Below are 14721 nucleotides of genomic sequence, written 5' to 3'. Positions count from 1 at the left end.
AATGGATTAATTTTTAAATTTATTTAAAAGTTCTTTTCTAATTGAAATAATTTTATGATGGCCTCTCAGTATTATATACCACTTCTCACAGTTGAATATATTTTTTGAGAGGTACCTTTCAGCAAGGTCTGAATACCAATGAATTTACAGTGTTTTTTGTTTTAAAAATTAAAACTTTAGGAGCAAGCAGTGTTCCTGCCTTTTTTTCTGAAGACGACTCTCAGTCAAATGACTCAAGTGACTCTGACAGCAGCAGCAGTCAGAGTGATGACATAGAGCAGGAGACCTTTATGCTCGATGAGCCACTAGAAAGGACAACGACCAGCTCCCATGCCAATGGTGCTGCCCAGGCGCCCCGCTCCATGCAGTGGGCCGTTCGCAACACGCAGCATCAGCGAGCCGCCAGCACAGCCCCGTCCAGCACGTCCACTCCAGCAGGCAAGTCTGCCGACTCACGGTGTTTGTAGGAGTGTTCAGCACGTTTACCTAGTCAACAACATTTCTAAACATTCCTTTTGTTGAGTATCAAATATAAGAAGTACACAAATATGATTATATCAAGATTTCTTAATCTTTGCATTATTGCTTTGGGCTGGATAATTCTTTATTGTTGAAGTCTTTTGCCCATTGTCAGATGCTTACTTAATCTATATCCTTTACCTGGTAGACATCAGTAATAGTCTCAGCCCTATGTTCTTCACTTCTCTCCTGTGACAACTAAAATGTCTGCACACATTGCCAGATGCTTCCTTTGTAGTGGTTATGAAGTACAGAATTACTCCTGGATGGTGTGCATTAATTCTCGCCATCTTAACACTTTCTTCCTCCAAACTCATATAATATACTTTTTGCTCATGTACATATTCTTGATTGCCCATTTAGATTTATATAAGCCTATACAGTGTCACTAGCAGTTAGCAACCATATAAGCTCATGGTAATTGTCCTTTCTCCTTATAGCAAGTTCTGCAGGTTTGATTTATATTGATCCTTCAAATTTACGCCGGAGCGGCACCATCAGCACAAGTGCTGCAGCGGCGGCAGCTGCTTTGGAAGCTAGCAATGCCAGCAGCTACTTAACATCTGCAAGCAGTTTAGCCAGGGCTTACAGCATTGTCATCAGACAAATCTCGGACTTGATGGGCCTTATTCCTAAGTATAATCACCTAGTATACTCTCAGATTCCAGCAGCTGTGAAATTGACTTATCAAGATGCAGTCAACTTACAGGTATGAACCATTAAAAAGTTACTTATTGTTTTGCCTATCAATTAGGAGAATTTCAATATAAATGGTTATATTGCAAATGCTTAAATATTGACATACAAGTACTGTATCAAAATTAGCTTTGTTTGGATAGTTTTGACTATTTTAGTTTGATCTTCATAGAACTATGTAGAAGAAAAGCTTATTCCTACGTGGAACTGGATGGTCAGTATTATGGATTCTACTGAAGCTCAATTACGTTATGGTTCTGCATTAGCATCTGCTGGTGATCCAGGACATCCAAATCATCCCCTTCATGCCTCTCAGAATTCAGCTCGAAGAGAGAGGATGACTGCTCGGGAGGAGGCCAGTCTAAGAACGCTTGAAGGCAGACGGTATGCCATCCTCCATATGCGCTCACGTATTGGACCAGAGCCCCTAAAGCCTAGGTTAGAGATTTTTAATTGCTGCGATTTGACCTCATCGTAATGGCAAAGAAGAAGGTTGCCTCTTGTTACTTGATAGGCAGTTGAAGCAAAATTAGTTGGCTAATTTAGTCAGTCAAGTTAATTTTTAAAAATCCATTCATGTCATCCCCAGGGATTTCAGTTCCAGGAGATCAGATACCCTCTTCTGGCCTCCTGTGGCCATGAGCCTACGGCACACTTTCATATAGGCAGGTAAAACCCGCATACAAAAAACTGTCTCAAAGCCAAAACCAGGATCCTCATGTGGGATCTTGATTGGTGTCAGTGTTGTGTCTCTCCTGTCACATCTCAGGCACCATCACAGTATAGTTAGATATATTCACTCTTTTTTAAGGTATGTTGTTAATTGACTAATTAGAATTTGAAATATACTCATTATCTCTTTGGGAAATCTATCACATCTTAATGGTCATTCCTGTCCTATTTTCTGTCTGTAGATTCTGAACACATGTCAATAGAATTGAGCAATACGTGGTCTTTTAGGAATGGCTTCTGTCATTTAACATGTTTCTTTGGATCACTTATGTGTAGTATGTACCAATAACACTTTAACAATATTCTAACTTACTGTATTATACCACAGTTTAAAATATTAACCATTCACCAATTGACACCTGAAATATTTCTTATCTTTCATTACTGTGCATGATGTTGCACATTTTCATAAAGGTTTTGTGTGAACATACACTTTTGGTATCTTTACGTAGTTGTCAGTTTGCTAGGTTGTATGGGAATGGTATGTGTTTAACAGTTTGAGATGGGAGAGCTTTAATTTCTCTATATTTTTCTCCCCCCAGCCCACCCTCCTTTCTGGCCTTCTGATCGTTAGATCTTCTGAACTTCTGCTCTTCCTGTAGCTACCTTGCATGTACAAAGATCTTAATCAAATGTGTATCATTTCTTTATTTTTTTTATTCTAAGCATCCTATTTGCTGTAATGCAACATTGAACTGTCCTCCTACCTGAGGGGTGGGGGCACCTCAAATTATAGATCTGAGTTCATTGTGGTTTTGATTTGCTATAGTAATGTTGGAACATTTTACCACGATTAGCAGTAACCTTACTACTTAAGTTACCTTAGCTCGTTCATGGAACTGTAAATTAGCTTTCTTTTAAAAAAGTTTTTATTCAGTTATATGAGTTCTTTAATATATTTTGTATAAGAATTCTATAACCATATGCCTTTCTGTGCCTGCCATTGTTCCCAAATAATGGCATAGAGACTATATTTTCAGGCTTTTGGCCTTAAAGCCGGGCATTGTTTTCCCAGTACTTCAGTTATCCCATTGGCACTGATCTAAGTTCTGCCACATGGCTTAGTTACCTCTCCTTCCCTTCTGGCTGGCTGACCCTCACTCCTGACTCCTCAGAATTCCTATCTCTCTCCGGAAGTCCCACCTTTTTTATCCTGCCTCCTGCTGTAGGCCATAGGCTTTTCATTGTAACTAATCAGAAGGTGACAGAGAATATTGTTAACAAACTAAGGCAGGCAATGCTTAACAATACCAAAATCTCGCCTGTATCTCATTTGACTAATACAAAGATAATCTTTACAGAGTGTACAATAATATTATCCTGGCAGAATTTTTTATCAAATTTTTAAAAGATTTTTATTGCCGCTGTCTTTTTTTCTTTTTAAAAAATTCTTCATGTGTGTGAGTGAATGTCACTTGTGCAAACCAAAAAATTGGATCCTTGGTGTAGAGCTGATGGCAGTGTGTGCTGCCTTCCATGGCTTCTAGGATTGGAGGGGAGGGGTCCTGGAGCCAGCCGCAGCACGTGCTCTTTATGCCCCGCTGAGCCGTTCTTCAGCCTCTCCACGCACTTACTTATGTCCTTTGAGAAGTACAAAAGTTTCTAATTTTAAAAATCCAGAACTCTTAACAGTTTTCTTTGCTGCATGTGGGTTTTGGTATTTTCCTTCCATCCATGTATCCATCTGTCTGTCTGTCTGTCTATCTATTTTAAGCTATTTTGCCATGCAGTAGCCTGGCATCAAATTCAGTATACAGCAGGTCTGTTCCATTCTCCGTCCTTCAGCCTCCTCCCATTTCCAAAGCATTGCAATGAGTCATCATGCCCAACGCTCCACATTATTTTGATGTATTGTCTTAGGTCCCTTTTCTCTTGCTGTAACTTAGGGAGGAAAGGGTCTGTTTCATCTTAGAGCTTGTAGTCAGTCATCCAGGGAAGTTGGCATGTGAACTCAGACCCGAAACCAGGAGGCAGGGGCTGATATAGGAAGCCTTAGAGGAAGCTCCTTATTACTGACTTATTACTGACTTGCTCAGCCTTGCTTTCTTATACCACCTAGGAGTGGCACTGTGAACACTGTGCTAGATCCTCCCATATCAGTCCTAGGGAGAAAATTGCTCCACAGACCTCCGCAGAGGTAATCTGATGGAGCCATTTTAATGGTTCCTTCTTACTTGGCTCTAGCTTCTGTCAGATTGACACAGAGTACTAGGCAGCTTAGGTAGTGCTTCTCAGAATGGTTCCTAGAACTCTGTCATTGGCCTTAACTGACAGCTTGTTTGTTAGAAATGCAAATTCAGACATAAGCAGTGTTATTTTTAAAGAATATTTATAAATGTTCTATTTTCTCTTTTTAAGATTATTTATTTCTCATGTTTGAGTGTTCTGTGCACGCAGTATCCACGGAGGCCACAAAGGGTGTCTGATCCCCATGGAAATGGAACTGTGGGTGGTCGAGTTGCACCATGTATGTGCTGGGAACTGGCCTGGGTCCTCTGCAAGAATGTCAAGTGCTTTTAACTGATGCGCATCAGTTGTGGACTCCAGACCAGTCTTCATTTTCTAAATTTTACATATTTATGAAACTTCATACTTGTGGTTTTTATAAACATTTTCATTTCTTTTTGCTGTTATAGACGTGCTACATTGCTGAGTGCCCGCCAGGGAATGATGTCTGCTCGAGGAGATTTTCTCAATTATGCTCTGTCTTTAATGCGATCTCATAATGATGAGCATTCTGATGTTCTTCCAGTACTGGATGTGTGCTCACTGAAACATGTGGCATATGTCTTCCAAGCCCTTATATATTGGATTAAAGCAATGAATCAACAGACAACATTAGACACCCCTCAACTGGAACGCAAAAGGTATAGCCATACATTTGGGGTTTTGTTGAAGAACTTTGTGCTGTAGAATTTCCGAGTAAACAGCCCCAGTTTGTACGAAGATGTTTCATGTAGGAATGCGGGCTTGTCCTCTAGCACCTGCTCACATGAAAGGAGAAACCAGAAGAAAAGTAAACCTAATAGTTGAGATAGTTGTGTTTTTAAGTCTTGTTGTGTTTTGGGGGAAAGTTTGTGCAGACACTCAGTATTTCTTTAGTGCTTTTTTATTTTGGGGGGGTGGGGTGGAGCGGGGAGCTCCTGTTGAGCCCTTTTTGTTATTGTAATGCTGCATTAAGCAGACCACTTTAGCATTTTCCCTTTTTTGAAACTATATAGCAGTATTAGGTTCCAGGGCGAGATGTCCGATGGCGCTTGCTTTACCGCCAGAGTTCAGTCCCTGCAGACTGTCCTCAGCCTCCATGTACAGGCTCTGACACACACACACAGTTACATCAGTTACATACTGTTACCCAGTGACATCTCCAATGTGCCCCTCACCTCTGCTCCTTCTCATACCCCACAAATAGTTAATTTAAATGACTCTCACTGTTGTTTTTAAGGACACGAGAACTTCTGGAACTGGGTATTGATAATGAAGATTCAGAACATGAAAATGATGACGACACCAGTCAAAGTTAGTGCCCAGAGCGCCTCCCACTCTTCTTTAAGGAATGGCTGCCTCAGTATTCCTTCCCTCCAGTCCAGGCTTTCTAACTACATTATTTTCTGTTGGGGTGGGAATTTCTCTTTTCTTCTCTGTGTTGAATCTCTTACCTTTTCTGTCATTTTTCTTATACATTCTTACATTATACATTTCATAATTAAGACTGAGTTAATGTTCTGAATTTTCCAATATCCATATATTTTTTTATTTCACGTTTTTGATTTCTGTTTACATTTACCATTACTTTTAAGTCTTATGAAAGCTTTTGTTAATATTGATACAAAATAAATTTAGTCAAACAAATGTAAATTATGCTTGAGCATGCAAACTAAAAAGTTTTAGTGCTATAAAATTAGAGAATCTTGTGGAGCAGCAGGTCTCCTGTGCAGTGGGCAGGCCTCTTAAATGACCTTGTCATGGGAGGGGTGGGGGTCTCCCAAGTCAATCAGAAAACACAAATAAGTTATTTTATGATTAAGAACAGTAGCAAAATTGCAGTTATGATGTAGCAACGAAAATAATTTTGTTGTCACCACAACATGAGGAACTGTATTAAAAGGTTATAGCATTAGGAAGGCTGGGAACCACTGCTGTAGAGACAACTTAGAGTTTTTCATTATTTCAATTAACAGTTAAAAGATTTTAAATGGGATCAAATAGTCCCGTTTCCTGTTTATTATTCCTAGTAAATACTTTTACTAGTTTAGGGAAAGACAACTAGTCTGGATTTTTTGTTGTTATTGATGATGATGATGATGATGATGATGATGATGATGATGATGTTTGTAATGGTGGGTTTGGCTTTTTTCCCTTTTTTGAAAATCTAGCCAAAATTCACTTTCTACAGCTCAGTAAGCACTGCCTGCTGAAGGTTTGTTCCATTAAGGAGAACTGTGGCTGGTGAGCTCGTGGATCTGTAACTTTTGGCCAGATAAATAGATCATTCAGAGAGCTCCTTGTTCATTTCAATGTGGGAGGCCAAGAGTCAGGCTTGTGCTTCCGGCATCTCCCTTTGCTGTTACCAGGCTGAGTCCTGAACTATGCTCAGGACACTAGCTGTACTTCGGCTTCATTCTGTCTGTGCCTTCATTCTCTTAGAGAGGATGGATCAGTATTGATTACAGCATTTATTCTTGCATTGTTATTATTGTATGATAAATAATGCATTCAATTATTTTGGGTCGTCACTTTTAAAAAGTGCCAAAAGTTAGGTTTGGTTGTCACAGGCCTATAATCTCAGCATTGAGGTAAACAGAGGCAGGTAGGTTAGCCCAGTCTAGGACAGCCAAGGATGTCTGTCACACAGTGAGACCCTGTTTCAAAACAAAACCCCACACTGTGCTGAAAATTTGGACTACTTATTCATGCATGTGTGTTTGTGTGCACGAGTGCTTATGTATGTATATGCAGGCACTGCAGGGGTCAAACCCAGGCCCAGGGTTTTGTACATGCTGTGCAGGAGTTCTATCACAGAACTTCCGTCTCTAGCCCTTAACTTGCTTTCTAGTACATTAATATTTTGTAAGAGATTCCAAGCATTTTAGATTGAACAGATTAATATTGTTACCCTTTCTAATTACAATTTTTTTTTTTTTTTTAATATTTAGGTGCTACTTTGAATGATAAGGACGATGAATCTCTTCCTGCAGAAACTGGCCAAAACCATCCATTTTTCCGACGTTCAGACTCTATGACATTCCTTGGATGTATACCTCCAAATCCATTTGAAGTGCCTTTGGCTGAAGCCATACCCCTGGCTGACCAGCCACACTTGTTACAGGTGAACTAAACAGATCTAATGAGCTTTTATAGTTGAGTTTGAAGTGTTCAATCTAACTATAATATGTCTTGTTAAAATTCCAGCCAAATGCTAGAAAGGAAGATCTTTTTGGTCGCCCAAGTCAGGGTCTGTATTCCTCATCTTCCAGCAGTGGGAAATGCTTAGTGGAAGTTACAATGGACAGAAATTGTCTCGAGGTAAGATAGTCAAAGTTTATGATATATTTCTCTATTAGCAGTTTTCCCAGCATCCAGATATGGAAAGATGTATTAAGTGCAGAATATGTATTTCCCCAGTAGTAGAAATGTCAGCAGCCCCTTTGTTTAGTCGAACGGAGCTGTTGTTTTCACTGGCTTTTAGTGTCTTTGACTCATTTCACACATTACAACGCTTTATTGTGTGCTTAGTTTGTCCAGAGAGTTACTAATGTATGCTGCTGGAAATTTAGGTTTCCAATTTTACCTTCAAGTTTTTTTTCCTTGATGTGTGCTGTTACTTGAAAAATTAAGTGAGGCAGCATTTTCTGTCTCTTGGGTACTGTGTCCTTCTTTATAACTAAGGAAACAATAAGAAAGCTCAAGGAGATTATGAATTTCAAGTGAGAATGTCAGTTGTCACAACTAATTACATGACACATTTAGATTTTGGAAAGTCTGATTTCAGAGGTGAAATCACATTTTGTTATTTTTCTGATTAAAAAAAAAGTATTGGTGTTTAAAGGCGGCACAAGAGAAATACAGCTGAATGGATATTTATAATTAAGTAGTTAAGGAGAATATAACATTAAAATTATTGAGACTATATAGGAGACTACTTAATAATACTTAAGTACTAAGTATTATAGTATTATAAAGAGTTGCTTTAAAATTTTCTGCACGTGCACTGGTATCTGTGGTCACTGGTGTCTGTGAGGGCTTCAGGTTCACAGAGCAGACTACACTTTTGGGGGGGGGAAGCTCTAGAAGGGGGTGTTGCTAACTACCTGTGTGATTTCTGTGGATCTTTGTTAAGTTAAAATCAATCTTTTCCCCCCTTGATGTCTAACTTTTAATTTAAACCTAATATTGCATAGGTTCTTCCAACTAAAATGTCTTATGCTGCTAATCTAAAAAATGTAATGAACATGCAAAACCGGCAGAAGAAAGAAGGGGAAGAACAGAGCGAGCTGGCCGAAGAAGCCGACAGTTCAAAGCCAGGGCCGTCTGCTCCTGATGTTGCTGCCCAGTTGAAGAGCAGTTTACTAGCAGAGATAGGACTCACCGAGAGCGAAGGGCCGCCCCTCACGTCCTTCAGGTACGCCTGCATGAAGGACACCCTCGGGGCACCTACTACACTTATACAATCATTTTTATTTAGAGAGTTATTTAAAATTTGTAAATTTATAAATTAGTATCATAATTTATGTTACTCCTCTGTGATTTCCTAAATTACTATCAGATAGTTAAATATTAGTGAGTTTTCTGAACTTTGACATTTAAAAAATTGATTTTTTTCTTTTATGAATTTCTAAGGTATTGTTTTTCTTAATGTTTAATACTGACTTAAAACTATCAATTCAGACGTTATCAGCAGTTCAGCTAACCTGAAAAAAATGGAATTTTCAGGATTTGTGACTTAATTAGGGTATCTTGGACATAGTAGGTTTTTATTTATTGGATAAGAAGGTACAGGTATATACTGTTGTTTAATCACCAGATGTTGGCTCCTGTGTATGTCCTAGCTTTTGGATAGAAGACAGTATTTTTGCTTATTTGTTTATGAGATGAGGTATGCTTAGAAGGTGTAAACTACTAAATGAAGAAGTACACTGTATTTATTGTCTTCCAACCATAGAGAGCATGGGGTAATTTCTATACTAAAATAGCCTAGACGTAGAAGTGTGTGAGGAGCCGGTCAGAATATATAGACCTAGACTGGAGAAAAGAATTTTTTAACTGGAAGACCAGTTAAAAGCCGAGGTGGTTCCACCTGGTGAGGAAGAATGGAATGGCTTAGCAAAGGAGCTTTAGGTTTAGAAAGGGAGTGATGTCAACGGAAGATGGACTTCGCCACCGTGGGGGAGCAGAAGGTAGAAACCATGACTCAAGTCTGTGCAGTGGACAAAGAGTACTGATGGATAAATATTACTAGGAAGGATTGTTGTTGTGAGGGTGTTCTTAAGTTTTATTTTATGTTACACTCTTAAGTCAGTACCACTGATGTAGATAACAAATTCTAGAGAGGATCCAAGTGACCTTTGACTCTGAGGAGAGGAAGTAAAATACAGTGGAAGTTGAAGTTAGACGGTGCCCTGATGCTGCGGATGTGAGTACAGACACAGTCACACACTAAGGGTGTGCAGCCATAGTGGGCGTCTCTCATTAATTAAATAGGACATGGTTGGAAATACAAAGATAGCAAAATAGTAAGAGACTAGGAAGGGTACTATTAACTGACCAATAGTTTGAATTTGGGGAGTTGATTAATTGCTTTCTTCTCTCTATTTAAATTTCTCACAGGCCTCAGTGCAGTTTCATGGGCATGGTTATTTCTCACGACATGCTGCTGGGCCGCTGGCGCCTTTCTTTAGAACTGTTTGGCAGAGTATTCATGGAAGATGTTGGAGCAGAGCCTGGATCGGTGTGTGTTGTGCACTTTAATATTATTCTGCATGCTAAGAGCAAGTTTTAGTGAATAATTATTTTGCTTCTTTTTTCTTTCTTTTTTCTTTTTTCTTTTTTTAAAGATCTTAACTGAATTGGGTGGTTTTGAGGTAAAAGAATCAAAGTTCCGTAGAGAGATGGAAAAACTGAGAAACCAGCAATCAAGAGATTTATCACTAGAGGTAAAGGTATTTAGATTTTCTCTATCTATAGTATGGTCCACCACATTTAAACATTCAGAATAATAATAAATATTGCTTAGGGATAGATATGTGTTTTTAATTGAAATTTTGAAGAAATAATAATTACAAAATTTAGAATAGTAATTTTTTTTAAAGAAAGTTTTTGGATGGAAAGTGATTCAGTTGATAATGTGCTTAAGTACCTGAGTTTAGATCTCTAGCACCCACTTAAGTTAAGTGTGGGGGTGGCATGGCGGGGAGATACAGACAGGATTCTTGGGGCTCCTTGGCCAGCTAGTCGTGCTGAAATCAGGGAGAAACATAATATAGAAGGTGATAAAGGAAGAAGCACAGTGTCAGCTTCTTGCCTTCACACGATTACATGGGCAAGCATACCTGCATACATGTGTACACAGACACATGACCATGCACGTGTACACACACACACACACACACACACACACACACACACCATTACATAAACAGGAACTGCAAGCCTTCTGATGTACTGACTTCCATTCAGAATATTCTTATTGATGGTTCATTTGTCTTGTTGGCTATTTTTTGTGTCCTTTTTATTGCCTCGATATTTTCCATAAAAGCCTTCCTTGTTACTTTCCAGTTATGTCATGTACATTTCCTGCCACCGCTCTTAAAACTATTTCTTTAAGAAATTATAAGGTTAAAAATGGGCTCTGATTTGAGGTTACATAGTCTATTAAGTTGATCATTGTTTCTAGACCTTTAAGAAATTACTGTGAATTCATACTGAGACATTAAATTCAAACAGAAAATTCCTTCTAGGGGAATACACAATTTCTCACCATTGGTGCTTTTATTCCACATCTTACAACAGTCTTAGAATTAACAACATTACTACTACCACCAATAAAATTTTTTCTTTTTGTTGTTTTGAGACAGGACTTACTCTATTGCCCAGGCTGGTTTAGAACTCAACTATGTAGCCCAGGCTGGCTTTAAACTTCTGGCAATTCTTTTGATTCAATTTAACAAGTTTTGAGATTATACAAGCATGATCTATCACATCTGGTTTAAAATAATTATTGATAATAGCTTAAGGCTTAAGATTAATCTGTAGTTTGTCTATAGACCATATCCAAGTTAGAGTGCTTCATTGTTCTTACCTGTAACTGTCCAGTCACTTTGCCAACCCCTCAAATGTTAGAAGTTCTTTATCAGTATTTAGGTCACAGTCAGTGCTTGAGTGTCTCTGTGCGATGGAATTGACTGGTTTTTTCTCTAGTAGGCCATTTTTCACACTTTGCTTACATTTTCTGTCACCGGAGAGTTCTGTGTTTCGGGTATCAGTATAGGAGCTTCATTCGTTTGAGACCCTTCTGGGCTATAGAATAAATTTTAGGCTAGCCTGGGTTACATACCAAGATGTGGAGAGAGAGGAGAGAAGGAGTGAATGTAAATTGAGTTAAATTCCATTAGCCTGATTTAATATAAGGCATTCTTCTTTGCTTTGGAGTGTAAAAGCTTCTGAGACTTCACATTTCTTGACGTGTGCTACAAAGGTGAGATTGTATTTTAGGCTTAACAGAAAAGCCCTGTGGTTTCTCACCCTGATATAATATGAAATACTTGGTGTATTTTAATAGGTTGATCGAGATCGGGATCTTCTCATTCAGCAGACTATGAGACAGCTTAACAATCATTTTGGCCGAAGATGTGCTACCACACCCATGGCTGTCCATAGAGTTAAAGTCACCTTTAAGGATGAACCAGGAGAGGGCAGTGGTGTAGCGCGGAGCTTCTATACAGCAATTGCACAAGCGTTTCTATCAAATGAAAAATTGCCAAATTTAGATTGTATCCAAAATGCCAACAAAGGTACTCATACAAGTAAGTACAGATTTAAAGCAGTGTGATGATTTCTCTTATTTGTTACAGCAATGATAATCTTGATCCTATGTCTCTATTACATTTTTTAGATTATGATTTAGTCTTGACCAAGCTGCTTGAGTTGACAATTTAACAGTTTGCTTTTTACTACGACAGGTTCTTGGATATTTGTGATTAGCTTTTCACCTCAATTGTTACTTATTTGGAGGGTGATAGGTTGTTAGATCTTAAGTGTTACTACTAAAATCCAGTGAGGGGGTTGGAGTCTTTTATTGACTGTTACAGTAATTGATAGTTATTTAAATGAGAGAACAGAACATTCCCCCCCACCCCCAGGTAGGCTGTTTTAAGATTAATTCACAAACATTCTATGATCCCAATGAGGTAAAGAGCTTGAGACATGTCAACCAGCTATGTCACTACGCTTATTTTAATTTCATTGTTAATTTCTTGTTTAAAAATAGGGCTTTACTTAATTAACATCTTGGAGTATTGAGGTTTCATTACGAACTCTCCACTTGGGGGTTAGGCCTCTTGCCTGGTTTTCAATGAATATATTTATAGCTTTGTGGAAATGACAAAAGCTGTAGATGATAATTGGTGATACATGCCAAGTCAAAAGATGGCCAGCTTATAGCTGACTGGAGTACTAGGTCAGGGGAAGTTCATGGAAGTTACTTAGGCTACCCCATGTCTCCTTGTGTGTACATGTGTGTACATGGCCTCCTGCCATGAAGATTGAATGGGTTTTAGAAACGGAAGGTGTGAACAAGTGGGGAGTCCCCGGTCTTCGATCAGCACTTTTACCATCTAACTCACTGTCAAAGTAGATTGACAAATCTGAGCAAAGAGTCTGACAGGTTTAGGAAATAAACTTTTCTAAACACTGTTAAGAACCATATTAAGTGCAGGTGCTTGCTGCCTGAGTTTGAGCCCCAGGGAGGAGAGACCCAGCCCTGTGGCTTGTCCTATGGCCTCCATACATGTGCTTTAAGTACATGTGTGCCATTTGTTAGGGTGCAAGAGCTAAAAAGTCGTAATTTTTATAAAGGAAAGGAAGCAAGCATAGTTGGGATTGAGCACTAGAATTTCAAAATAATAGTTTACTCTTCTGGTGGTCTGTCAGTGCTCGAAGGTAAAATCTTAAGGATAGAAAAGGTATCCAGTGACTTCAACTGTGTAAGAAATCTCAGCACTGTTTATAATGAAATCAAGGGCGCAACCATTAAAGACTAGGCTCTCAACAAATAGGATGAGATCAATCTCGCTCTAGCTGCATATTATTTCAGAGCTTTGGCATGACGGGAGAAATGTAGTTCACAAATATTAAAGTGGAGTATAATGTGTTACGTACCTCTTATACAAGTATCAGTGACCCTCAGAAACCAAGGCGCTAAGAAAATGGTTCAGTGATAGTGCCTGCTGTAAGAACAGGAGGAGCCGAGTTCAAATCCCCAAAATATTAAAAGCTGGGCGTGGCCTGCATGTAACCCGTGTTGTGGAATGGCAAGTTTCAGTGAGAGAGCCTATATCAAAAGGCATGGCAGTAGACATCTGCGATGCATGCACTAGGTACACAGACACACACACACAGCACACTGCACACCCCAAGAAGGAGAAAGGCACTGGCAGCAAGATCATCTTGAGCCACCATGTTTTCCTGTGGGTTTTTTCTTTTTCTTTTCATTTTAGCATTGACTGAAATACAAAGTTTTTCATCTTGTACTTTGCTCAGTGTGCTGTATTTTATCTTTGTTTCTAGGTTTAATGCAAAGATTAAGGAACAGAGGCGAGAGAGATCGGGAGAGGGAGAGAGAACGGGAAATGAGGAGGAGTAGTGGCTTGCGAGCAGGATCTCGGAGAGACCGGGATAGGTATGATGGATTTTAGGTGTTACTGAAGACCAGCATTTTAGGGAAGTTGGATAAAGGCTTTTATAAGTAAATGTAAAATTTGTTGTTTGGATGAATAACCTTAGTCTGTTACTTAATGAAAGGTTCTGCATTAACAACTCCAGGATATTTGAAATAACTCTGCCTTTTTATTCACTAAAGTTTGACATTTTGTTGCAGTTATTGCTTTCCTATTTTAGTTAAGTCTTTAATTGTGGCAAACTGGATTACTTTTAATTTTCTCTTGTTACTTTTGTTTAAAATTTCCAGGAATTATAGGTAGTCTTTTGGAGTTTGGCCCTGCTCCCTTAGAATTAAATTAAACCTTACATGCAGATTTTTAGAGACAAACCTAGATAATAAGTATTTCTCAAACATTTTGTATTTAAATGTCGTAGCACCCTGATGTCCCGGTTGGGCACCGTCTGCATGCCTGGTACTTTTCTGTTGATGGTGTATGCTGGTAATGGAGTCGTGCATGTTTCTTCCTTTCACAGAGACTTCAGGAGACAGCTCTCGATTGACACCAGGCCGTTCAGACCTGCTTCTGAGGGGAATCCTAGTGATGACCCTGACCCTCTTCCGGCTCACCGGCAGGCGCTTGGAGAGAGGCTTTACCCCCGAGTGCAAGCCATGCAGCCTGTAAGTGCTGGGCACGCTCTGACTCCTAACTACATGCGCAGTTCTTTTGCACTTCGGAATTAAAATGCCTTTTTGGTTTTCTTTTCTTTCTGTCTGTGTAATTGTCAGCTACGTAGCAGCTACATGGTTGAGGACCGTGTTAAGGGATTTAGAAGGAATGAAGTGTTTGCTTGAAAGTAACTATACAGCTTGAATTTTTTCCCCCACTAACTTAGTTC

General features: G+C 39.1%; 1 protein-coding gene across 5 annotated transcripts in view; it reads left to right on the top strand.

Moving 5' to 3' along the window:
- Window positions 1-14721, top strand: part of Ubr5 (ubiquitin protein ligase E3 component n-recognin 5) — a 108622-nt gene that overhangs the window by 80414 nt on the left and 13487 nt on the right. For 3 of the 5 annotated variants that reach the window (XM_052161575.1, XM_052161573.1, XM_052161571.1), the window contains exons 38-50: window positions 181-438; window positions 960-1228; window positions 1388-1599; window positions 4584-4814; window positions 5393-5466; window positions 7104-7276; window positions 7360-7473; window positions 8349-8569; window positions 9775-9895; window positions 10002-10106; window positions 11726-11969; window positions 13732-13843; window positions 14359-14503. In XM_052161575.1, the coding sequence (XP_052017535.1) occupies window positions 181-438; window positions 960-1228; window positions 1388-1599; window positions 4584-4814; window positions 5393-5466; window positions 7104-7276; window positions 7360-7473; window positions 8349-8569; window positions 9775-9895; window positions 10002-10106; window positions 11726-11969; window positions 13732-13843; window positions 14359-14503 (2279 nt within the window). The remainder of the gene's footprint in view (window positions 1-180; window positions 439-959; window positions 1229-1387; window positions 1600-4583; window positions 4815-5392; window positions 5467-7103; window positions 7277-7359; window positions 7474-8348; window positions 8570-9774; window positions 9896-10001; window positions 10107-11725; window positions 11970-13731; window positions 13844-14358; window positions 14504-14721) is intronic. The other 2 variants (XM_052161576.1, XM_052161572.1) reach the window with 1 other exon arrangement.

The sequence above is a fragment of the Apodemus sylvaticus genome, chromosome 17 (assembly GCF_947179515.1).
Source record: "Apodemus sylvaticus chromosome 17, mApoSyl1.1, whole genome shotgun sequence".
Lineage (NCBI taxonomy): Eukaryota > Metazoa > Chordata > Mammalia > Rodentia > Muridae > Apodemus > Apodemus sylvaticus.
This window is presented reverse-complemented; position numbering and strand designations above follow the sequence as displayed.